A 26,183-nucleotide genomic window follows, 5' to 3' on the forward strand; every position below is an offset into this window, starting at 1 on the left:
ACGACTCCGACACAGCGACACCGATAGATGCAACGCAAGCACCCACCCGTGCGCGCATTCTCGACCTACAGAGAGAAACAATGGGAAATCATAAATGGTCGCCGAGTGCCGAACAGTGAGCAATATTATCGCTGTCCTACAAAAAAAGGATTAAGTATCCGATCCATGATTTGTTGGTCAATTATGCACGCCCAAGCCCAACCACCTAACTGTACCTTGTTATGCCTTCAATCTTGTCTAGTAGCTTGATGCATGGGAGGGAGAGGAGGGATGGAGCCAAAGTTTTCTTCGCGTCCGGGGTCCATGACAAGAGGGCGCCTGTTCCATCTATCAATGCTTGGAAGATGGGTCAAGCCGGCCTGCGTGTGCTAGACAGTTCCCTCATTTAATTTTGTTTCTATTGCAACCAGTCGTGGTCACGATACCTTGACAGATTTCTTTTGTTTATTTGTTTTTTTTCAGTGCAATGGAATGTTTGGACTACAGACGCCCCTTGAGTAAGCCAGCAAACTTGGTAGAATGCTTAGAATAAAACTACAAACAGATTTCTCTTTCGGTAACAGGCGCACGATGAAGAAGCCCGCGGCGGATCAGGCATTTCTAAAAACTTGAAACTGAAACGTCCAATCCACTGCTCCCAACTGTCAACTTTTTTTTTTCACGCTGCAATTTTCAAAGGGTTCAGCAGTACGCAAGCTAGGCAAGGTCAGGAGGGGTTGCCATCGCGGAATTGAATCGTACGTTGCGCGCCTCCCCTGCCGTGTTATGAACATAAACTAGTGAGACTGATCTGTCAAGCTGGCACTATTAAAATGAGTTGTACAATTCATTTTTTTTAAAAGGAGCTGTACAAGAGTAGGATGGCAAAAGCACAAGCTAGCGTACGTCGCTCAGGTCACCCACTGTTTACAAGCAACTCCTTGGAGATTGCCTTGCCTTGGACGAGTACGTACACTACAACGTACAACGGTACAAGTACCCTGACTCTACAACGGAAGGCGTACAGCGTAGTGTACCGGAGGGAGCGATCCGTACGTGCACGAGCAGCGAGCGAGCGCGTACAAATTTCCAGTTTCCGGTGCCGAAAGCAATCCAGTTTTCTTCCTCCTTTTTTCCTTTTCTCCATCCGTCCATGGATCCGTCCGTCCACCTAATGACGACACGCTGCCTAACTGTCGGCCAGGTGGGCCACCGCGGCCGCCCGTCCCGCCAATCCACCGCCCTGCCCCGGCCCTCCCCGCACATGTCACCCCTCCCCGCGGCCAAATCGTCCCCGTGACGACGCTTTCACCATCGGAATCGCGGGTTTACCCGCACTAATCCACCCCGATTCCTCCATTCCTGGCTCCAAATCCACCACCACCGCCACCTTTCTTCGAAGGAGAATCCGTCGCTGTCTGGCTCGGCTTTAATCCCTCACCCCGTTCCTACCACCCGCCGCCAGCTTCCCCCACCTTTAGCCTGCCCGCCTCCCTTTTGGGAAGGAATGCCGCACGCAGCCGCGGTGGTGCGCTGGTGGTGCTGACGACGACCCGATCCGGCACGTTGGTGCTGGCGAGCTCGCGCCGCGCACCCAGATTATTCGCAATTTCTTTTTCCTGTTAATGAGAGTCGCGCCCGCCTGGTTGGCCCTGCCCTGCCTGCCTGCCTGCCTGTGCTCCCCCCTCTCCCCCCTCGTCGCGCTGTGCCCGCCTGTGCTCCCCCCCTCGCGTCGCCCCCCGCCACCGCGCTCCCCCGCCCAAGCGCGCCGCCGCCGCAGCGCGCCTCCAGCCGGATCGCGCCGCCGCGAGGCGATCGGCGACCGGGCCGAGGGGAGGAGATCGCCCGTCGGCGCCGCCACCGCCGCCGAGCCGCGTCTCCTCCCGTCCGATCGTGCCTGCCCGCAACACCTCCTGCCGCGTCCCGATTCTCTTCCTACGCCTGCCGCGACTGCCCCAGATGATACATGGTGCGTCTGACTTGTCACGCTTGCCGTTTTTCTTTTGTTCTCTTCTGAGATTCAATTGAATGCGTCGGGCTGCGCTTTTGTCTACTTCCGCCGCGGCGTATTTTTTTGTCTGGGTTTGGGGGAGAATTTTGTGTGGTTTTCGAGCTCGTGTCTGGGAAACCAAGTGGATTTTAGCCGGCATTCCGCCGAATTTTGGAGGAATTCCATTCATCGAGTGGATTTATCCTTACACCTGCTGAGTGAGCTGAATCCCTACACCTGCCGACAGTAGCGGGACGTACTTGTTCTGCGGATGTCACGAGCGAGGCACTTAGCATGAATCTGCTCTAGCCAAGCATTTAGCATCCTTTGCTTGCCTACAACTCGGTCGGACCTGTTTGCTAAATGATGAGAATGAAATGGAGTTCAGTGCCTTTTGGAGGTTTAGCTGAATTGTGGAAGGCTGTCCACCAAGGGGTCTAGTTTCAGGACAGAGACACGGATTGCATCAACTAGCTTCACATTTATAATGTTAAACCAGGTGAACATGCTAGTTTATTGTATATTAAAAGGCTGTCATGCTTGTATTGCTGTTTATACTTCTCTTCTGTGCGACTTTGGATAGTTTTATATGCTTGTGCCATGGTAGACAAAGCCCAAATTTACTCAATCATATAATCAAACTAAATGCCAATACCCTCTTCCATATGATGGTGCATTACTCTGCTCTACATGTTTAGTTAGATGTCAACTGCACTCATTTCTGTGGAACCAACCAGACCTAAATTCTCGAGGTTTCTTCTATAAACAATTTTCAGTTTGATAAATGGTTTATTACAATGCAATATCACCATGAGAAGTCATCGAAACTCATAGATATTTCTTCATCATACATCTTATTCTTAGGTTTGCTTTACGCATCTCGCATCTTGATTTCATCAGTCATCCGTATCTGATATATAGGTGTTATTATTCTTTTGTTCATTTTTCCTGGGACATTATCAATATATACACATTATCGGTTTGGCATCTACTGGAATGCCGGATTTCAGTGCAGATGTATGATCCATTATCATGCAATTTTGATCTATTTGACATGTTAAACTTGTCACTTGTCACGTGTGCAGGCTCCCGTGTTAAACATTGTTATAGGCTCTCATGTATGGGTGGCAGACAAAGATTTAGCTTGGATTGATGGGGAGGTCTTCAAAATTGATGGTCAAAATGCTCATGTTCGCACAACCAAGGGAAAGACGGTATGTGTCCATGATTTCTGTTGCATCCCTGTTACTTTTGGACTTAGTTGGACCTCGGACAAAGAGTGCATTTTGAACTTCAATTTACTCCATGTGTCATTGACTGTCAATCTTTGAATGTTTCATTAAGCAAGAGTGTGCTGGTAATTTGTTGTACTTTGGGGTTCTTTCCCCAGGTTTTTGGGGTTCTTTCCCCAGGTTTTTTCCCCCAGGTATCTTTGAATGTTTCATTAAGCAAGACTGCAAAATGGTTCCATCAATATAGACCTCGTATTCAAAGTAATTTGTTGTACTTTGGGGTTCTTTCCCCAGGTTTTTTTCCAAACCATGAAGGAGAACTGCATGTGATATTCTTCTAGTACGAAAGTTAGTTTTCTGTCATGAAAACTACATGGTTACACTGTTGTTTGTGCAACCAGGTTACTGCAAATGTATCAGATATACATCCTAAAGACACAGAAGCACCACCTGATGGAGTCGATGACATGACAAGGTTATCATACTTGCATGAGCCCGGTGTTCTGGATAATTTGGCTGTCAGATATGCAAAAAATATAATATATGTGAGTGGTCATATCTTGTGATGTCAAGTGCATGCCTTATTTTTTTTTCTGTCTAATGCTATTATTCTGAGTTTCAGACCTATACGGGGAACATTCTGATTGCCATAAATCCATTCCAAAGGTTGCCTAATCTCGTTGACGTCCAGACTATGGAAAAATACAAAGGTGCAAATCTTGGAGATTTAGATCCTCATGTATTTGCAATAGCTGATGTCTCTTACAGGTGAATGCTTATACTACTATTATGCTATGACTCTCCTACAGTGAGATGTGCCCCTGTAGGTCTATATTGATGGAACCATTTTGCATTCATTTGAATAAGGAAACAGGCAAATGATGAATGAAGGAAAGAGTAATTCCATTTTGGTCAGTGGTGAAAGTGGTGCTGGAAAGACTGAGACTACAAAATTGCTGATGAGATATCTCGCATTTTTGGGTGGTCGGTCTGGAACAGGAGGAAGGACGGTTGAACAACAGGTTTTGGAAGTAAGTTGGATTTCATAAGTTGTAATGCTTCTCGCTGACAGCAAGCTCTGTGTTTGTTCAAAAGATATTCAATGCAATGATTTCAGCTGTATTAATTCTATCATCACTTACTTATGCTTTGCATACAGTCTAACCCAGTCCTTGAAGCTTTTGGGAATGCGAAAACTGTTCGGAACAATAATTCAAGGTATGGATATCATACTACGGAAATCAGAAAATATTTATTGTGTTTCATTGGTGTCGTCAAAGTAACACCAAGCCAGTAGTAGTATCGTATGTACTAGTAGTATCTTATGTGTTATACAAGTCATAACCAAAAGCATCATACATTAGCAGAGTTTACTGGGTAACCAAAAGTACGGACAAACATATGGAAGCTTTTTAGTTGAAGGAAATGAAACCTTTTGTTTACAACAGCAGGGAAGACCCTACTGAAATATATTGATAAGTAGAAATTTACAAGTTTCCAGAGGACCCAAGGCACAGCTCAAAGTGCTAAACAGCCCAATCCAACATAGTATTGAAGGCAACCAAAACCAAGCCTGTTATTGTTACACATGGTTAAAAGCTGCAATTTTTTTTATTGTAGGACAAATTACAAATTATAAGATGAACCATCCTTTTTTCCTCGATACGCTAATCCACCCAGTCAAAACTTCAGCTAGTTGTTGGGCAACTGTACATGTGTCATTCTAAATGTGTTTTTTGTCTTAAGAGGGGGTGGGGGGATTTGGAGTGTACACCTTTGAAATAAACTATTTTTATCTCCAGCTTTGATTTTGGTAAGTTAACCATATAAAATATTCTAATAGATGCATCCGAACTTATCCAAATTAAGTACCCATTAGATCAGACTAAACTGGGTCAGAAAGAAAAGATGCATACATTCACTCCACCACCACATTAGCATTGCATAAGACCCGCTGAACTTCATTCACTGATAATTTTTTGTAAGCAGCATAGCATGCCTCTACTTTTCCAGATCCACCCATTCAAGATTGCATTGTGAATATTGAAGGATAGTTGTGTTTCAACCAAAAAGTATGGCAATGTGATATTTTCATTAGGGCTCTCCCTACAATTCATCTCTTACCATAATCAAAACAATGTGATATTGATTCTGAGACCAAGATATGGAAGTTTGAAAGATCTGTGGTTTCTGCTTGGTTTCACTCAGAAAGCCCATCACTCTTCTTTTTATTTCGAGGTAACCATCACAGTTATTGTCATAACTGACAAAAGAGCATGTGGCTTTTAGTCGTCTTTTATTGGTATAGAAAACAGAGAAAATGAGCAAGACCTCTCTTTTCGATTCGTGGCACAGTATACCTTACCACAACTCTGGTGAAATATAAAATTCCTCCTAATTTGTGTGATATAACTGGTTATGGGTCCCTCCAGATTATTAATTATTTGAGTATTGAATATAAAATAAACATTCAGACTCTGTATGGGAGGTCAAAGCCAAATAGTTCTTTTTTTGTTTCATTCTCAACATTCATCTCATCTAGATGGGCAGTACACAGTATCATATACTCCCTTTGTTCACTATTAGAAGATGTTTTGGATATTTCAATATGGACTACATACGGATTGAAATGAGTGAACAAACACACTAAAACACGTCTATATACATCCGATTCAGAAAAAAGTTAGAACATTTTATAATAGTGAACGGCGGGAGTGCACTATTTATCGGTTTATGTTCTGATTGTTGCTCTATGTGACTTACATACCTCTTAACTTTTTCTCAACATGGTGAAGTCGATTTGGTAAGTTTGTGGAGCTCCAATTCGACAAGAGCGGGAAGATATCTGGTGCTGCTATTAGAACTTACTTGCTTGAGAGATCTCGGGTTTGCCAAACTAGTAGTCCAGAGAGAAACTACCATTGCTTTTATTTCCTTTGTTCAGCACCGTCAGAGGTAAAAAAAAATGTTACTGGTGTCAGTTTGCTACTTATACTTTTCAAGCTATTATACCTTTTTATGTCTAATTTGGTGCAGGATATTAAAAAATATAAGCTGGGGGATCCATCTTCATTTCACTACCTCAACCAGTCATCTTGCATCAGAGTTGATGGAATCAATGATGCTGAAGAGTATCTTGCGACAAGAAATGCTATGGATATGGTTGGCATCACTGAGGAAGAACAGGTTTAAACTCAGCCCTTTTCAGCAAGGATTTGCTCGTCAGCTGTGGATATCACATTTGTTTTTCAACGGGATGTTTCTTTACAGGAAGCTATATTCCGGGTTGTTGCTGCTGTGCTTCATCTTGGTAATATTAGTTTTGCGAAAGGGACAGAGGCAGATTCATCTGTAATAAAGGATGCCAAATCAAGATTCCATCTTAATACAGCAGGAGAGCTCTTGATGTAGGCTGTTGGTTTTAGTTCACCAATTCTCTTTATAATTTTATTACTATCTTTCATAATTAATATTTGTAATCTATGATACATTGGAACGCTCCTTGCAGGTGTGACTGTGAAAAATTGGAGAATGCCTTGATAAAGAGGGAAATAAATACGCCAGAAGGAGTTATTACTACTACAGTTGGTCCCAATTCTGCTACTGTTAGCAGGGATGGCTTTGCAAAACAAATATACTCTCGACTATTTGACTGGTAAAAAAACTTGACCACATATTATGTACTATAGTTATGTGCCTATTTTTTCTAACTATATAAAATTGTACTACTGCAGGCTTGTAAATAGAATAAATGCATCAATCGGGCAAGATCCAAGCTCAGACAAATTGATTGGGGTACTTGATATATATGGCTTTGAAAGTTTTAAGACTAATAGGTGAGTAAGCTGTAAGTTGTTCCAGAAAAAAAAGTTTGAAGCTAATGCATAGTAAGGAATACCTTATACTCCCTCCGTTCCGAATTACTCGTCGCAGAAATAGATGTATCTAGATGTATTTTAGTTCTAGATACATCCATTTCTGCGACGAGTAATTTAGAACGGAGGGAGTAACTTATATGGGGTTGCTAAATATTCCTTTGGTCTGCAACTACTCTTCAGTTTTGAACAATTATGCATCAACTTCACGAACGAAAAACTCCAGCAACATTTTAACCAGGTATATGCAAAACTCATCTTTTTAGAATTTTCTTCTCCTCTTTCCTGTGCCAAGCAACCAGTGGTGTTTGTTTCGGCAGAATGTATTCAAAATGGAGCAGGAGGAGTACACAAGGGAGCAGATTAACTGGAGTTACATAGAGTTTGTTGACAACCAAGATGTTCTTGATTTAATTGAGAAGGTACGAGTTGGTCGCTGTTACATGCATTGACTTGCTTTTGTAATTTCCTTTTATTTCTCCCCCTCTTGTACCTAAAACTATTTGTATTTAGTTCATAGTTATAAATATTGTGCAAATTTCTATATTTATAAGGCAAACCTCAAGTTTCTGTGGTTTGTAAAGGAGTGTCATGCTGGTCTTAGCTTCCTTTGATCACTAGAGCTGAAACACAACAAATTAAGCTCAAGGATAACAACACATTAGTCTATGTGATCTTGCGCCCAGCCCCGTTCAGTCTTTGATGCAGTACATATATCAGCTACAATGTCCTATATAGATGATGGAAATTATCAATATATTTGTGTATTTGTTGTACATTCTTAGCAATATCTGCTTACTTTTTTTATGTTCGCACATTTAATTACTACCTTTTTGTGTCCAGAAACCAGGTGGCATTATTGCACTTCTTGATGAAGCTTGGTAAGTTTCAATGCCTCATTTGTTGGCACTACATGTTGCAGTTTTACTAGGATGTGCGTGTTCAAATAAATAAATAAACATATACGTTAGTGCGTGTTGCTAAGAGGGCAGGCCTGGCGCAGTGGTGAAGTCCTCCCCACTTATGCCAAGGGGTCCTGGGTTCGAACCAGCCTCTCTGCATTGCACTTCGCAGGTGTAAGACTAGGTTCCTATAATCCCTCCCCAGACCCAACCTTGTGTGGGAGCTTCTATGCACTGGGTTTGTCCTTTTATACGTCAGTGTGTGTTGCTGCCTTATGCCTGCTTGTTGGAGAGAACCAAAAGTTCTTATTTAAATGTTTTGGTAGCAAATTGATGACATGCATGCTCAAATTATTCTTCATAGTCTGCCGGATTGATTGCCTGATCTTAACATCCAAGCAATGGTTGTTCATTCATTTTTCTTGTTCTGGCTGCGGATATGCATGCCCAGATTATTCTCCATAGTTTGCCAGACTGAACGCGTCATGTCAACATCCAAGAAACACTTGCTAATTCATTTTTCTTGTCATAGCCAAGGACATGCATTTTTGCACCAAATGATTTTGTTCACATGTTTCTGACAAGATTCTTTCTTTTCCGTGTCCTATATATCCTCCAGCATGTTTCCAAAGTCGACACACGAGACATTATCTCAGAAGCTGTATGAAAAGTTCAAGAATCACAAAAGATTTGCTAAACCAAAACTTTCTCGTACTGCATTTACAATCCAACATTATGCTGGAGATGTAAGTATTTTTTACATCATAACACTTCCTTTATTCACTCATTTATTCAAGTACATCCTAATTTTTAATACATCTCCAGGTGATATATCAATCTGATCATTTCCTGGACAAAAACAAAGATTATGTGGTAGCAGAACACCAGGAATTACTTAATGCTTCCAGGTGCTCTTTTGTATCAGTTTTATTCCCACCAGCACCAGAAGAGAACACAAAATCATCAAAGTCATCCTCAATTGCTACTCGCTTCAAGGTCACATTCTGCTATAGTTAAAGGCTTATGTAATATCATCTATCATCATTTGTTGTGCAATACGGGTTCAGGGGTCTCCATGCAAAATAATAATAATTGCCTATTGTGAATTTATTTCAATTATTCCACTTTCTACACCTAAGAAAATGCTTTCAAAGAGATTAATGGTCATAGTATCTCACTTAATAGGGGTATGCATGATCATTTGTCATTTAATTATTGACTTGGTGCTTCCTTGATCTTGTTGCTAGGTATTTTTAGGAAAAACAGTAAGGGAGAACCTTGCTGCCACATGGTACTAGACTGGGGTTGGTGTACCACACCAACAGTACATTGCTAACACGGGCCTTCTATGCCTGCAAATTCATAACAGAAGGATTTTTAACAGGGAGGGCCTAGCTGAACCCACAAGTGAACTTAAGGGCCCCACTTTACAAATTATAAGAATAGGCATTCAGTTGAAATGTGTAGTAAATAATACGGACCTGTGGTGACATTTACTTCTCATTTGCTTTGTCGAAGTTTGCTTGTGATGACATTGTGTATCTAATTTTTCAATGTAATTTTCAGATGCAACTTCATGAACTCATGGAGACTTTAAGCTCTACAGAACCTCATTACATTAGATGTGTAAAACCAAATAGTGTTCTTAAGCCTGCTATTTTTGAGAACACCAACGTTCTACAGCAACTTAGATGCTCGGTAATAAGATATTTCATGCTTCTTCCTTTTTTTTTTCAAAATTTGAGAAATTCAGTGCCAGTGTGTCCCCTGATAATGTTTTTTCACCATGTTAGGGTGTTCTAGAAGCAATTAGAATCAGCTGCGCTGGATATCCTACAAGAAAACTGTTTCATGATTTCTTACATCGTTTTCGCATTCTTGCTCCTGAAATTCTAAAAGAGAAGTGAGTCTGTTCAATCATGGATTACGTTTTCTTTTTTGCCTTTTTTTCTATCTCTAGCCTGTCTTCTTAACAATTACATGTTTTCTTTTCTGGTAGAAATGATGATAAGACGACTTGCCAAAAGGTTTTGGACAAAATCGGACTGGAGGGCTATCAGGTGAGCAGGTTTTTTATGTTCTAAACCAAGGAACAACTTCGTTCATTAGGTTCAACATTTTTTTTTCTGATTAGTAGTTCAACAAATTGGTTTCCCGTATAAGTACAGCATAAACTATCAGAACATTGCACTATTCTGTCAATGCTCAGGCACAATGGTTTCGATGCTTGTTGGATTGCCTGGATCAACTCTATTCTTTGCTCCAGTACGTCGTCGGCTGTGCTCCTTAACAGAGTTCCTGGGAAAAAATTCTACTGCCGCAGAGGGCTTAGACAAGGGGATCTCATGTCGCCGCTCCTCTTCGGCCTGGCTGCTGATCTTCTTCAATCCATCAAGAGTCCATCAGCGCAATCTCCTCTAGCTTCCTACCCCAACTAATGATGGGGCCTTCCCAATTGTTCAATATGCCAACGATACCCTCATGATCATTCAGGCCTACCGAACAACAACAACAAAGCCTTTCAGTCCCAAACAAATTGGGGTAGGCTAGATTTGAAACCCATAAGATCTTGAAACCAAGTCATGGTTTTGGCACGTGGATAGCTAACTTCCACGCACCCCTGTCCATAGCTAGTTCTTGGGTGATATTCCAATCCTTCAGATCTCTCTTCACGGACTCTTCCCATGTCAAGTTTGGTCTACCATGATCATTCAAGCCTTCCCTCGTCAATTGCTTTGCCTTGAGCGCCTCCTCAAAACCTTTGCCCAATCTACAGGGCTCCATGTTAACTATCACAAATCCTGCCTCCTCTCCATCAATGTTCCTGAGAACAAAACAAGTCACTTAGCCAGTTTATTTGGCTGCAAGGCCGCTTCCTTCTGTTTCACCTATCTCGGGCTCCCCCTTGTCCTCTCTAGGCCAAAAATCAGAGACTATGCTCCCGTCAAAAACCCAATTGATCGTATGAGAAATAAATCTCCCAGATTGCACTTTGCTATTAATAACCTAGCCTCGGTTGGTGATGCTTTGAGCATGTGTGCGGGATCCTCTCTATCTCCTCCATCTGCCTCTGTCCCCGCAAGCTTTTGATGAACTTCATGAATCCAGGCAGATGATCCTTCAGTTCCACATAAATAACACTTGTGTTAACTTTTGGAGCTACAGGTGTGTGTGTGTGTGTGTGTAGGGGGGAGGGGGAGCTTCCTTCTCTGCCTCAAAAATTTATTAGCCATCCTTCAATCATATTCTGGTCCCTATTCTGGATCTGGAACTCTAAATGCTCCTCTGCTTAAGGCGTTTGTTTTGCTTCTGCTAAATGACCGCTTCAACACTAAAGACATGCTGCAAATCGAAATTTCCAGGTCAATGATGGAGTCAACTGCATTCTCTGTAATGATGGCCAGCTCGAGACCAGAGATCACCTTTTCTGGAACTGCTGCTTCAGCAAGGAGTGTTGGACATCAATCAACCTGCACCATGATACGATCTTAGAATGGAGAACAAGATCACAATGACCAGGGCGGACTTTGGCAAGCCTTTCTTCATGGAGGCCTTCAGTACCGTCGCTGCTTGGGCCATTTGGAAGCAAAGAAATGCTAAAATCTTTGACAATTTGAACCCTAGTCTTGGCACTTGGTCCTTTCTCTTCAAGAGAGACCATTTCCTTCTTTCTTACAGAATGAAAGTCCCCCTTATCTGCTGGTTTGGTTTGATGGCCTGGGGCTAAGCCTCCCCCCCCCCCCCCTCTCACGATCTTAGAATGGAGAACAAGATCACAATGACCAGGGTGGACTTTGGCAAGCCTTTCTTCATGGAGGCCTTCAGTACCGTCGCTGCTTGGGCCATTTGGAAGCAAAGAAATGCTAAAATCTCTGACAATTTAAACCCTAGTCTTGGCGCTTGGTCCTTTCTCTTCAAGAGAGACCATTTCCTTACAGAATGAAAGCCCCCCTTATCTGCTGGTTTGGTCCCCCCCCCCTCTCTCACATCTGTATACATATATACAACTCTTATATATTAATTTAATTTCTATTTTCCGCTCAGGAAAAAAACTATCAGAAATGCATACAAAGTAAGGTGCGCTGAGTTCACTTGAAATTGTGTGGGCTAATCACTTAGTCAGGGCTAGATCTGACATGGGTGAGCTGAATTATAGGTTGGGTTATAACTGAGCTAAATATATTTTGGTCGGGGGCCGCTATTTATTTGTGTAAATTATTAGGCTAGTATGAGTTAAGGTTTTAGAAATTGGCTCATTACCAGGCATGTATGAGTTCTATGTTGCATTTGTTTTAGATTCCTTTTACCTTTTAGATATTTTCACAAGTATTCTGCAGCATACAATGGAGATTCTGAACTAATCCTTGCTTGCAACTGGTTAATAATGTACTTATTCTTTTGGACTGATTTTGTTTAGTATCTGGGAAATATTTATATGTAAGAGTTTGTTCACTCCCCCGCAAAAAAAGAAGAGTTTGTTCACTCAGTCCTTTAACATTTGCAGCATATTTTCTGATCAACAGATAGGAAGAACCAAGGTATTCCTTAGAGCTGGCCAAATGGCTGAATTGGATGCTAGAAGAACAGAGGTGCGAAATACTGCAGCAAGAGGTGTTCAGAGTCAGTTACGTACTCATGTTGCTCGTGAGCAGTTCCTAATACTGCGCAATGCATCTGTTTGTTTGCAATCCTTTGTCAGAGGTAAATTCATTTCCATATGACATCTGAATTGGACATTATGCTCATAGTATTGATGGAGCCATGTGCATATGTTAAGACTTCCTTTGCTTATTGCAGCAAGATTGGCTTGTAAACTGCATGGATTCTTGAGACAACAAGCAGCAGCGCTGAAAATACAGAAAAATATACGCCGTTATTTTGCACGGAGAACTTATTCTCAGCTATGCTTGTCAGCCATTACATTGCAGACAGGGTTAAGGACCATGGCAGCTCGCAATGAATTCAATTCTAGAAATCAGAACAAAGCTTCTATCCATATCCAGGTAGGTGCAGTGCTCCTTTCCTTATTCTGCTGTCGACGAATTTTGGCTCTTGCCATTTTTATGGGTTTCTTGTTCACTTGTATTTGGACCATCACTACAACATTGCAGTCCCGTTGGCGTCGCCACAGAGATAACTTAAGTTATATAAAGTTAAAGAGAGCAGCATTGACCTACCAATGTGCTTGGAGAGGAAGGGTTGCCAGAAGGGAACTGCGGCAGCTCAAAATGGTACTTGATATCACCTCTTGTGGTGTGTGTTTTTTGGTTGTTGCTTTTTTGTAAAGCTTATTCGGGAACAAACTTTCTAGGCTGCAAGAGATACTCAAGCTCTAAAGGTGGCAAAGGAGAAACTGGAGGAACGCGTGGAAGAGCTAATGAGCCGCTTGAGCTTGGAAAAGAAACTAAGGGTTAATACTTGGTCTTGAATAATTGCTGAATATTGGTCATACTGAAATTACTGAGTATATGGTAAATCTGCAGTTTTATTGATGTATTGAAATACTAACTAATTGTTGTACGTGTGTATACAATTTGCAGACTGATTTGGAGAAGTCCAAAGCAACAGAAATTTCTAAACTGCAGTCTGCTCTTCATGACATGGAGCAGCGAGTGGAAGAAGCTGCAGCAATGAAGGAAAACGAATCAGCTAAAAAAGCTGTTGAAGAAGCTCTAGCTCAAGAAAGAGAAAAGATCAGTTCATTGACTTCTGAGATTGAGGGCCTGAAGGTATGCTCTTCAACCTTAACAATGGAAGTACAGTTGAACTGCAGTACAAAGGACTGGAGCAAGGGGGTGGTGTTATAGCTTCATATAGTGACTTGCATTTATCAATATATATTACAGTATCTGCTCTAGTTAAAAAGATCCAAATAATTGACATTCTTGCACGTAGTGCGAAATATTGTGATAATAGACACATGCTACTGTTTCAGGTGCTACTAGTAGCAGAGCGAGAGGAAAATGATGTAACAAAGAAAGCACACTCGAATGCCCAGGAAAGAAATGAAGAACTGAATAGGAAAGTCCAGGATGCAGATGAAATGATCAAGCAGCTTAATGATATCGTGAAGAGGTTTGCTGTTGTTTTTAATTGCCTGAGTTTCTCAATACTATATCTTGTTGATTGCACAGAAGGTTTTCTTCTGCACAGAGCTGGTTGAAATATCTCCATTATTCTTTTTTCATAAGTGGTGACTGTGGTGACTGTGGTGACTTGCAAATTATATTTTATGGGCTCCTAACAAATAAAATTATTAAAACATGGTCTGTAAAAAAGGTCATAGTCTAGTGAGTCATACCTAAAGATCTTCTGGAGTTTCTTGAACTTGCATCTAAATTTCTAAACATAGTGGCTATTCTGTAAGGTTTCATACTATGTACATCCACCCGTCACTTCCAGGGAGATACCAACTCCAAAATTGGTATTGCTACCAGAAAATGTGTATTGATACCAGCATTGACTAAATTTTATTAGAGGCATGCGTCCCTCGTCATTATTCTTCCAAGACATGGCCTCTACTAATTGTTGTTTAAGGGAAGCTGTACTCGAAAAACTGCTTAGAAGAGCCTCATGCATAACTGTACACACTAATGCTTGAGCAACAGAGACATGATTGTGCACACATAAGATGGTACACATTCTGTGTTTCTTATGCTGTATAGGGTAAACCTGTTTTTTTTTTTGTTAAAGAACATCAAAGTCTCTGATCTATGATCCTTGATTCACATGGTGCCACATCTAAGTGTTTATATAAATTCACGGCACATGGTGCTCCAGTTCCTGGAGCAGCATAGTTTCTGGGTTTTGTCTCAACGGTAACATATCCAGAAAGTATCTGCGTTGCAGTCTGCAGGGGCATTCTGTAAAATACATTTTGAGAACTCGGTTGCCTTTTTGCAGTTTGATGTATATTTATGTAAACTGAAAAATACATTATTTCTCTTGCCCCCACCCTTCCAGTAGTTATTGGAAAGGGCGCCTGACTTTTTTTGGACTAAGAATGGACCCTAACTTTGCTAGATGCTGCTTGTATTAGAATCTAGTCCCCTAGTTTTCAAGGTATTACTCTGAAAATGCCGCATTTGTTTTCTGTATGAACACAGACTAGAAGAGACTGTAAGAGAAGGAGAGGCCCTTTTGCTAACAGAGAAGCAGCAAAATGAAGAAGCTAGTGCCGCACTAGCTGAATCTCACCTACGAGATCAAGCTTTTGCGATCAAGATTGAAGAGGCTGAGAAACAAATCACTCTGCTCCAGGAAAATGTTGAAAGGTTTGTCCCGAATGTACCTTTGAGCAGTGATTCTATCGAGTAATCAGCCATCATCACATTGATACTCTTTAGTTTGTACCTCCTATGAGTTCATAGTTATTCTTAAACCATTCTTTTGGTGGGTGCACAGGCAGTTACTGCACATGTTTTCATCCTTCTATACGGTGTGATCTGATAGCTTGCACCCTGTTGTGGAATGCAGATTCGAATATAGCATGGCAGATCTGCAATCTTCACTGACAATTGAGAAGCAACAACATGAGGCAAGTGTGGTAGAACTAGCTGAAGCACAAGTTAAAATTGAGGAACTTCTGAGAGAAGTTGGGGACGCTGATGAAAAGTCTACTCTGCTTCAGACTACTGTACAAAGGTTTTTTGGTTCCCCTTTACAACCTACTCTACATAGGAATCCTTCTTATTAATCATAATATTATGAGTTTATCAACATATTCAAATAATAGTCATTTCTTCTTTCCATGTGTATAGGCTTGAAGAAAGATTAACCGAGAATGATACTCTATCAACTACAGAAAGACAAGAAAGTGAAGCAACTAAGAAATTACTCAATGAAGTTCAGAGTAAAAATGAGGAATTACTCAAGAAACTTGAAGATTCTGGGAAAAATATTGTTCATTATCAAGACACTACCCAAAGGTGTGTTGCTTGATATTTACCGCCTTATTTCTAAACCTGAGGGCATTTCATTTCTGATTCGTTTTCTAGCATCCAAATCTGAGCTACTAACTTTACACTCTTGTGATCTTGCTGTTGGGGAACTGTGTCTATTATCGCACCATTGTCACAGCTAATTATTTGTTCCATGTTGATTTAGACTTGAGGAAAGTGTAGCGGCAGTGGAGATTTCCTTGAAAGCTGAAAGGCAGCAAAATGATGTGGTCATGAAACAACTAGCAGATGCCCAGGTAGAAATTGTAGAGCTACAGAGGAACCTTGAAGGTGCTGATAAGAGAAACAGTCTGCTTCAGGATTCTTTACAGAGGTTCCTTTCTTACCTTAAATTTATTACTCAGTTTGGTATCATCTAAAAACAATTAATAATTATATTTGTCAAGATTGTTCCCATTCTTCTGTGAGACAACACATCTAGTTAGCATGCGTCGGCAGGGATAACCGATGTGCACTATTTCCTCCTATCAGTAAGAGTGAGTCTTTTGTTTTAACTAGAGTGAATCCTTCTTCCGAGTTTGACAACATTTTTTCTAGAATAAAAATAACAGTATTTTGCTGACTAGTGTCAGGAAAAACATGCAATACATAAAGAATTTATGTAAACATGGTGTAAAAGAAAGGAGAAACAAATGAATGAAGAATATCTAAAAAAGTTGGAAGCTCCTGACATGTCTAAGATACTGTACATGTTACATGCGACTAGACGATTATACAAAGTACCAAGTGTGATGGACCTAGCATATCGGTAAGAACTTGCCATTTGTCATGCTTAACTGCTAACATATATTTGAGCAACAGCACCAATGTTTCAAGCAGGAGTCCAGTTCTTGCTTTCTCAATCTTCCTGTACACTTGATCAAGTATAAGCTGTGGTCTTAGATATATCATTAAAAAAAAGGAAATGTGGTGAAAGTGGGCCATTCCTATTGGAAAAAGATGGTTTGTACAATCAGAGAAGCGCTTTCTTCATCAGATATGATATTGACAGGATAAATACCAACGAACTGCTCTCTTTAACCGCCGGTTATCAAAAAGTGCATCCTCATGAATGAAGGCATGAAGGGGTCATCCTCACTAACTAGCATTCACTCAAAGCATGACCTAAATCCTGACCCACAAGGGCATCATGCAAGTAGCCAGGTTTTTTTTTTTCCGTCGAGAAATTTTGCAATAAACATTGCACCTCGTTTGCACCATAGAACAAAAAGGTTGTGTACAAATCTGAGAACAGGCTACAGCCAATTGACGTACCATAAAAATAAAAGCAAGGTCGATGGGCAGAAGCAGCTGTGGCGTCTTAGCCCCTGCCTTGATTGAGAATTTAGCATTGGCCCTGCCAAAGTCTCTCTGCGGAAAATGTGTGCATTACTCTGTTTTTTAAATAACACGCGGACAATCTTGTGCACATTTTTTCATTACTAGGAGAAGAAAATAGTTATGGGAGTTGGGCAGCTAGTGCAGGGATCAAATATCAAAACACGACCAAGGATCAAGCAGAACACACAACACAACCAACACCCACTCTAGTTTGCACAACCATTAATTAAAAGCCTGCTGCTACCACTCTGCTTCGTCCCTGACGTCGTTCTTTACTATCATAATGTCCTTGCTCTCCCCTTGAAATACCTTGTTATGGTCACACCAAATGGATCAAACATTTAGGGGACCATTGCGTCAAAATCCTTCCTTTTGTGCTTAGGGGGTGCTCTTCTGCATGGTCAGCCGCCATTCTTCCAGGGAGTTTGTCACAGAGGGGATGGCAATGACATGTCCTGCCCAACAGAGGATAAGATTCCATAGATGGCTGGGCCATGGACATTGAATGAAGAGGTGCTGCGCCGACTCTGGTTCCTGGGAACACAAGGAGCTGTTTTGCGGCTAGGGAGGCCATGGCGCTCAAGCCTGTCAGTTTCCAGCACCGGTGTTGCAAAGCGAGCCAGAGGAAGAGGCGACACCTCAGGGGTGCATGAGCCTTCACAGGATTTTGTGGCATGGGAAAATGGCGTGGCTGACGAATAAAGCCCTTACACAGATTTCACCAAGTACTTAGGGACCAACTCCATATAACCATGCCCTCTTGGTCGGCTATGAGGTGTTGCCAGCAGCATGGTCCAAAAAGTAAGATGGCTTGGACAGCGGCTATGATGGAGAACATGACCTTGCCAGGTGCCTGCATCTTCCAGTTTTGCTTCCAGGAATCATAATCGACGGTGCCATGGAAGAGCACCTCGTAGCTGTTGAAGTATATGTGGATTGCCCAACCTTCTCCATCAGTTTGGACTTTTGGTTCTACTGGTTGGTGCATGAAAAAGAGACCCTGGATTCGAATCTTGGCTTTCACAATTAAAAAATTAAAAAAAATGCTTGCCCTCTTTCTGTTCATGTATGGCCTTCTCGAGCCACACGTGCGAGGGGGTGTTGAAGTATATGTGGATTGCCCAATCTTCTCCATCAGTTCAGACTTTTGTTTCTACTGGTTGGCGCATAGGACTTAATAGTAGCATCCAGTATCAAAGATTTTTTTGTAACTGGAAGGTAGAAAAACCAAGAAGCTGTTAAATGAACTAGCTGGCTAGCACTAAAATGATGATTGACCAAGGAAAATAAGAATTTATGAGTGCCTGACGATAAGTTGTGCAGGTTAGTTCTTTTCTGTCAAGAGTTATTTTAAGCTCGTCTGATTCTGGCTTGCATTACCAATTCTCGTATTACTCTGAGCTCTATTAGCCTTTCAATATAGGAGAGTTGAGTGTTTTTTTTTTCATATACCTAGACTTGATGAAGAATCTACCGCAAGAGATGCTTTATTGGTAGCTGAAAAGCAAGAAAAAGAGGTGACCAAAAAGACACTAACTGAAGCTCTGGATCGAATCGAGGAATTAGTTAAAGAACTTGAGTGTGCTAATAACAGTATGCATCAGCTTCAAGATAGTATACAAAGGTCTGTTTACTCCAAAGAAAGCATCCATGAAACCTCTGAGTGAACCTGTTTCTTACTGTTTTATATCCATGAACGTAGACTTGAACAAAGTGCGTCTGCAAGAGAGGCAGTTTTACTAACAGAGCATCAGGAAAAAGATGCAAAATCTAAAGCACTAGCAGAGGCAGAAGTGAGGATTGATGGTTTGCTGGAGGAAATTTCTTCTGCTAATATAAATATTGATCTACTTCAAAAAACTATGAAAAGGTTTGTTTTTTCATGAAGCGAACTTCTTTGTGTAAACTTTACTACTGGAAAATCACTTGCATATCATCCATGCATTTACCTCCATATGCAAACGTCATGCTGCATAGGCTTTTAAAGCGGTACTCTGGCAGTATTCCATTTCACTCGAGTATTTCACAACCATCCACTTACAATTTCACTAGTGCTTATCTCTTCTTATAAACTTCCTTCCTGTGAGTGTGATAATTAGTCTTCTGAGAGATTGTACCTAAATTTTATAGATGCTTTTTGCTGGCTACCATCCCATTACTGCCCACAGCTCTAGGAATGGAAGAAAATAGTGATAGTTCTTTCCAACATTAGAGTAAACATGAAGTACATGCCATGGTTCACTTGTTCTGGGAGCTGGGTGAGAGATAAACTGAACTTAGGAAAAAAGAAAGCCAAGGTCACAATATTGTTAAGCATCATGATCTTTCATTTAAGTTGTGCTGCATGTCCTGTAGGATGTGTTTCTTAAAGGCAATATGTGGGGGTTATTTGCAGCTTGAGGCACAATGTACTAGATTCTAAGTAATTTGGCATCTGCTTTGATAAGATAGATTCTCCCTCACCGATTTTATGGATCGCACCTGTTATAATTTAAACCTGAACATAGGTTAGAAGAGGGTGCAACAACAACGGATGCTCTTTATTTAGAAGAAAAGCACGCACATGATCAAACCAAGAAAGTGTTCTCAGAAGCTCAAGAAGTAAATCAGGAGTTGCTTAGGAAAGTTGAAGAAGCTGATAAAAACATTGGTCATCTTCTAGAGAATGTGGAAAGGTCTGTTTTTTTTTGCCAACTTTATTGGTAGGTTAGCATAAGTAGCAGCTAAGTTTGATGATCTGCACTAACTGGTACAATAGAATTCGACTCCTATGGTTTCAGTATTGTGAACTAACACTTATTTCCTTCATTTCAATAAATATAGACTTGAAAAAGATGCAATGACCAGAGAGTCTTTGCTTCTTAAAACAAAGCAAAGTTACGATGACACCATAACTGAGCTATTTGAAGCTCAGGAGAGAAATCAACAGTTAACGAGCAAAATAGAGGACTCGGATAACAAAATCGGTCTGCTTGAAGTTTCGGTGAAAAGGTTTAATCTCTTTGCTTTTAAGTATATGTAAGATTGAAACCAACATTTGTTGGTTTATCAATTCTACTTAACCACTTCTAGAATTGTCTCCTATCACTGTACATGACCATCTCTCGCGTTATATTTGGTAGTTCTTAGCGTAATTTTTCTCTTCTTTGGACGTAGACTTGAAGAAAGTACATCGGTCATGGATTCTCAATTGGCAATAGAAAGACATGAAAACAGCAAATTAAGGAGCGAACTATCTGATGCTCGCCTAAGGATCGATGAATTACTAAATGAAGCGCAAGATAACCATGCAAGTCTAGCAGAGCGTGATGATATGATAAAGAGGTCTGCCATTTCTTGTATATAAGATTAAATCAGGCTTCTCTTCTGACCCCAGAGCACTAACGTTATATTTATCTTTGATTGCATAACACAACGATGTGTTCCATCATTACACACATAGACTTGAAGAAAATGTCAGCACAAAGGAGACTTTGTTGCTAACTGAAAGAGAACAAAATGCTTCAACCTCAAAACTGCTTGCAGAAGAACAGTTGAAAATTGCTGAATTAATAAAGAATATTGAAGAGGCACATAGAAAATCTGACAGCCTTCAGACTACAATAGAAAGGTCAGATTCTGTACTTCTTTCAATGTTGCGGTCTGTGTTCACGCGTGTTTTGGTGGCGGGGGTGGGGTGGGTCACGACATGCTGGTTGTACCATCCTATCTTTTTTCGATTAGAGTTGTAATCATGCACCAACTTCTGTTTGTCAAATTTACATGTTATGTAATATTACAGAAATGTTTTCCCTCTTCACATTGATAGGCTTGAAGAAGATGGAACTGCCAAAGATGTCTTGCTGCTAACAGAAAAGCAAGCACATGAGGCAACTCGGAAAACTCTAGTTGAAGCTCAGGAAAGAAATGAAGAATTGCTCAAGAAAATTCATGATGATGATAAAAATATTCTTCAGCTTCAATTTACTATACAGAGGTACATGATAGTTCCTTAGACCACTACTTTTTATCATAAAGTCCATGTCCTCCCTCTAAAAATACTAGGTATATCAACCTTTTTTTTTCATGTACAAACACAGGCTTGAAGAAAACAAAGCTACAAAGGAGAATTTGTTGTTGAGAGAAAGAGAGCAAAATGATGCAACAACGAAGGCGCAAATTGAGAGCCAGGAAAGAAGTGAAGAGTTACTAAAGAAATTTGTGGATGTTGACAGGAAAATTGATCTTCTTCAAGATAGCATAGAAAGGTACTTCATCTTCTTAGCCTTCGATGTATAGCTGTATGTTACCGAAAAAGGCTTTCGCCCCGCTTTAATATAGCTGTATGTTTAGTACTCCCTCCGTAAAGAAATATAAGAGCGTTTAGATCACTATTTTACAGAGGGAGTACAGAGGGAGTACACACTATTTTAGTGATCTAAATGCTCTTATATTTCTTTACAGAGGGAGTACATACTTATTTTTCTGTTTTTGTTATGAGATGTTAATGTTTGATATTCATTTCTTCAACATAATTAGGCTTGGAGAAAGTTCGACAACAAAGGATGCTTTGTTACTATCCGAGAGACAAGAGAAGGATGCAATGAAGAAAGAACTTGCTGAAGCTGGAGAGAGAAATGGAGAGTTACTAATGAAAATTGAAGATACTAATGAAAAAATTGAACATCTTCAGAATACCATAATTAAGTACGTGTCTTCACTAATGCTTCCCGTATGATTTATTATTCTACACTCAGCCACCCACATATCTATACACTCTTTCAGCCACCTCAGTCTTACGATGTCCGAAATTTGATTTGGTATACTGTTACATATTTCCAGTTCTCAGATTTATGACATAGTTTTATGTTTACCAATAAAACAGGCTTGAAGAAGATATAGCAGCAAAAGATGTTTCATTAGAAGCTGCACGGCAAGAAAATGACTCAATCAGGAAATCTCTTACTGAAGCTCAAGAAAGAAATGAGGAATTACTCAGAAAAATTAGTGATAATGAGTACCGGATCCACTTACTTCAAGACACAGTGCAAAAGTTAGTATATTTATTCTGTATGCAGTGGGCTGCCACTGAGTTTCTAACTAGAATAACATCATTACATGATTACCAGTATTGTATGTTCATAAAAAATCATTAATTTATCCTTTACAAGTCTACTTCTTTTCCTGAAACCAGGATTCAAGTAGATGCAATATCAAGATTGTCTTCGTTTGTGATGGAAAAACAAGACAGTGATGTTGCCAAGAGAGCTCTTACTGAAGCTCAGGAAAGAAATGAAGATTTATTGAAGAGAAATGAAGACCTCCTTAACAGGAATGATGATTTGATTAAAAAAATTGAGGAGTCAGGCAAAGTTATAACTCACCTTCAGGAGTCCCTACAAAGGTGCATATGCATTTTTTTCTGTTTCATTTTTTCAAGAATAGTGGTCAGGTTCTGCTTCCTATTTTGTACCTCAATCAAACAATTCTTTGCTATCTTTCCATAAACAGAATTGAAGGAAAAGCAGCCAACTTAGAGGCTGAGAATCATGTTCTCCGTCAGCAAGCAACTGCTACTCCACCTTCTACTGCCAAATCTCCACCCTCACGTTCAAAGATCACAAGGATTCATGTAATGTACCGTTAGTGGGCCTGACACATATATGATGATTATTCGATCCTCATAACTGATATTTTTAGTATATTTTGCAGAGAAGCCCAGAGAATGGGCATGTTTTGAACGGTGAACTAAGGCAGGCTGAGATGAGACCATCAGCTGGCATGTCAGAAGCAACACCCCCAGTAGTGAGTTATAGTAACTATGTATCTGCATATAATTTCTACAAAATTGCATTTAATTGAATGTCTAAACAATAATATAGGGCAATGCTCCCAACTCGAGTAATCAAAAAGACTTTGAACACGGAGAAAAACTGCAAAGAGTGCTTAATCAGAAACATCAGGTATTCTACAAATTTGATGCTGATTCTTCGTGTTCAGTTGAACTGCCAACCTACTTTTGAGATGATAATTTGTTGCTTTTTGGAAGTCTCCGCAGCCCCAGCAGCCCCAAGATGACCAGCAGTGGTTACTTACTTGCATTCCACAATATCTCGGATTTTCTGGGAGCAAGCCTGTTGCCACTCTTCTTATATACCAGTGTCTTCTTCACTGGAGATCATTTGAAGCCATGAAGACTGGTGTATTTGACAGAATTCTGCATGCTATAAACTCTGCAATAGAGGTTCCTCACACTTCTTTGGATTCAAATAGCATCTTTCTTCATTTAAATGCATCATTGATGACATGGAGTACAACTTCTGCTTGTTGCAACAAACTAGGAGAGTGTCATTTATTGAATGCCCTATTGCAGCAGAATTGGAATTAATCTCATTTGTCCAATTTTCTGTTGTGCAACATCTAACATGTACATAAAATAATAATTGGCAAGATTAGGATCCATGTTCTCTCAGAGTGCCTTGAATAATTGATAAAACATGAAAATATGGAAATTAACTACAGTAACAACTTTTCAAATTGCTTGCAAAACTACACTTCATGCAATTGGTGTAGAGTTTGGCTACTTGTCCTGATGTCGGCTTTCCCTCTCTTGAAGGCTGAACATGATGTGAGAACATTGGCATATTGGTTGTCCAATTTATCTGCATTAACAGTTCTCCTTCAACGATCATTCAAAACTACTAGGACCGCACTCTCAACCCCGCAAAGGCGAAGATTTTCGTCTGAGAGGACATTTCATACAAGTCAAACTTCAAATGCTGGGCTTGCTTATCTCGGCGGGCAATCAGTTGTTGGAGCTACCGGATTACCCCAAGTTGAAGCAAAATATCCAGCTTTGCTCTTTAAACAGCAGCTTGTGGATCTAATTGAGAAGGTTTACGGTATGATAAGTGACAGCGTGAAGAAGGAACTAAACCCTTTACTTGAATTGTGCATCCAGGTGCTGTTACATGCTCTCATTTTTTGGAAGAAAATTAAAGAAGCTTCATCGTTTTCTATTTAAAGATGGTTAAATGTTGAATCTCTTCAGGATCCACGAACTTCTCACTCAAATCTGGCAAAAAGCAATACAAATGGCTTGGGACAACAGAACCAATTAGCACATTGGTTAAGCATCGTGAAAGTCCTCGCCAACTATTTGGATGTATTAAAGGCGAACCATGTAGGTGTAAAATGATCATGGACCCATGGTATCCGTTCATAAAATTGTCTGAATGCATTTTGTCTTATCTGGTTGAATTTGCAGGTCCCATCAATTTTGGTGCATAAATTGTTCGTACAGATATTTTCACTGATTGATGTTCAGCTATTTAACAGGTTGAACACTTTTTCCTAGCCTCATGTATTCACATATGTATAAGCTTCTCTTAAGATCTTCCCCTTGGAAACAGGCTCCTTTTGCGGCGTGAGTGCTGTTCATTTAGCAACGGGGAATATGTCAAAGCTGGACTAGCTGAGCTAAAACACTGGTCTGATAATGCTACTCGAGAGGTATTCACTTCCCTGTTTACAAATGGATTTTCCAAAGCTATTGGCTTATCTGTTGTATTTGATGCAGTTTGCAGGTTCGGCCTGGGAGGCATTGAAGCATATCAGACAGGCTGTTGATTTCTTGGTGCGCGTTCTTTTTAACTTACCGAATATTAATTCCCAATAGTGTTTTATTCACAAATACATTTTATTCCTATTTTTCACTTTTGCCAGGTGATTTCTCTTAAGCCAATGAGAACACTAAGAGAGATACGTGCTGATGTGTGCCAAGTAAGTATTTGATTTGATTGACATTCTTTTCTTAATAAGAAAGGAAGATTCTTCCACTGCCAGTCCTTACCCCTATAAGTTGTACTTCTAATATTTGTATATGAATTCTTTCAGGCCCTCAGCATACAGCAGCTAGAGCGCATAGTTGGTATGTACTTGGATGACGTCAATGGTTCAAACACTATTTCAGCAGAGGTGAGATGATGTACCCTCATATACTATTTGGTCGGATGCGATCATACCATCACTAAAGCCCCAAATCTATTCAGAACTCTGAAGTTAATCATGTGACTCTGAACTTGAGTGCACTTGGGGCGAGAGTAATATCATGACCTCCTAGGATGTCCTTATGTGGCAACCCTCATCCACTTCCACTTAAAAGAAAACACAATTTGGTCTTTACTACAATATTGATTTGTTTCTCATTTACAAATGAACTGTTAAATGATACGTGATTTCTGTTTCTCTATTTATAGTTCGCATCAAGCTTGAAAGCTGCAGCGCGTGAGGAAGCAAATACTGTCACAACTTTCTCTATACTGCTAGATGATGATTCTAGGTTTGTTACATTTGACAAAAAATAGCATCTTTCAGCTTAAAACCTTCTAATGTTTATGGCTCATGGTTTCACCATTTCATTCCTCAAATGCAGTATACCTTTTTCACTCGATGATATTACAAAGACAATGCCAACCATTGAGATGGCTGATGATGACTTGCTACCGTTTGTCCGTGAAAACCCTGGCTTTGCGTTTTTATTGCAAAGAGGGGAATAGTTATTTTTCTCACCGTGGAGCCTTCGGCAGCTGTGCATAAATCAGGAGTTCCTGTTTGTAGGTTGTACAGTATGCGTGATTCTTTTTATACCAGATAGCAAGCCGTTGAGGAGTAGTTCCTAGGAGAGCTTAGGTATCTGATTTCGATTGATTGGTTCGTTGATTGTAAATTTGTGTCCAGTTTTTCATGCCATGTTTTATTTTCAGTTATGTTGGGCTTGTATAGCAAGGGGACAAGGGCAAAAGTCCCTGTATAAGCTTAGTAATACAAAGTTTTGCTGTAATTAGTCAAGTTGTACGTGTGTTGTAAATTGTTACAGAAAATGAACATCATTGTTCTGCTGGTATAGAATAATGGCATTGTGGTTGGCTTGTTCGTGCCTTCAA

At 40.4% G+C, this 26,183-nt stretch overlaps 1 protein-coding gene across 13 annotated transcripts; it reads left to right on the forward strand.

The window, feature by feature from the left end:
* The first annotated feature begins 1,347 nt into the window (after nucleotides 1–1,347).
* LOC123061729 (myosin-17) lies at nucleotides 1,348–26,183 on the forward strand. Of its 13 annotated transcripts, none has more exons than XM_044484954.1 (53): nucleotides 1,348–1,948; nucleotides 3,055–3,183; nucleotides 3,603–3,746; nucleotides 3,824–3,969; nucleotides 4,076–4,232; nucleotides 4,361–4,419; nucleotides 5,997–6,156; nucleotides 6,238–6,387; nucleotides 6,472–6,608; nucleotides 6,710–6,856; nucleotides 6,936–7,037; nucleotides 7,260–7,317; nucleotides 7,397–7,498; nucleotides 7,920–7,957; nucleotides 8,598–8,724; nucleotides 8,804–8,974; nucleotides 9,545–9,676; nucleotides 9,772–9,881; nucleotides 9,978–10,038; nucleotides 12,502–12,679; nucleotides 12,776–12,981; nucleotides 13,090–13,209; nucleotides 13,290–13,388; nucleotides 13,519–13,707; nucleotides 13,914–14,053; nucleotides 15,085–15,252; nucleotides 15,455–15,622; nucleotides 15,739–15,906; nucleotides 16,085–16,252; nucleotides 18,716–18,883; nucleotides 18,962–19,129; nucleotides 19,767–19,934; nucleotides 20,083–20,250; nucleotides 20,416–20,583; nucleotides 20,702–20,869; nucleotides 21,068–21,235; nucleotides 21,339–21,506; nucleotides 21,778–21,945; nucleotides 22,124–22,291; nucleotides 22,433–22,642; nucleotides 22,750–22,870; nucleotides 22,951–23,043; nucleotides 23,121–23,201; nucleotides 23,288–23,482; nucleotides 23,855–24,199; nucleotides 24,290–24,421; nucleotides 24,506–24,576; nucleotides 24,651–24,750; nucleotides 24,818–24,874; nucleotides 24,964–25,020; nucleotides 25,135–25,215; nucleotides 25,497–25,579; nucleotides 25,673–26,183. In XM_044484954.1, the coding sequence occupies exons 1-53, from the start codon at nucleotides 1,946–1,948 to the stop codon at nucleotides 25,794–25,796; spliced, it is 7,167 nt and encodes a 2,388-aa protein (XP_044340889.1). In that variant the 5' UTR covers nucleotides 1,348–1,945; the 3' UTR covers nucleotides 25,797–26,183. The 13 variants fall into 13 exon arrangements, with proteins under 13 accessions (XP_044340889.1, XP_044340887.1, XP_044340888.1 ...); XM_044484952.1 differs by lacking the exon at nucleotides 1,348–1,948 and adding an exon at nucleotides 2,054–2,468; XM_044484953.1 differs by lacking the exon at nucleotides 1,348–1,948 and adding an exon at nucleotides 2,054–2,468 and having other exon boundaries at nucleotides 23,297–23,482.

This window comes from Triticum aestivum, chromosome 3A (assembly GCF_018294505.1).
Source record: "Triticum aestivum cultivar Chinese Spring chromosome 3A, IWGSC CS RefSeq v2.1, whole genome shotgun sequence".
NCBI classification, from domain to species: Eukaryota; Viridiplantae; Streptophyta; class Magnoliopsida; order Poales; family Poaceae; genus Triticum; species Triticum aestivum.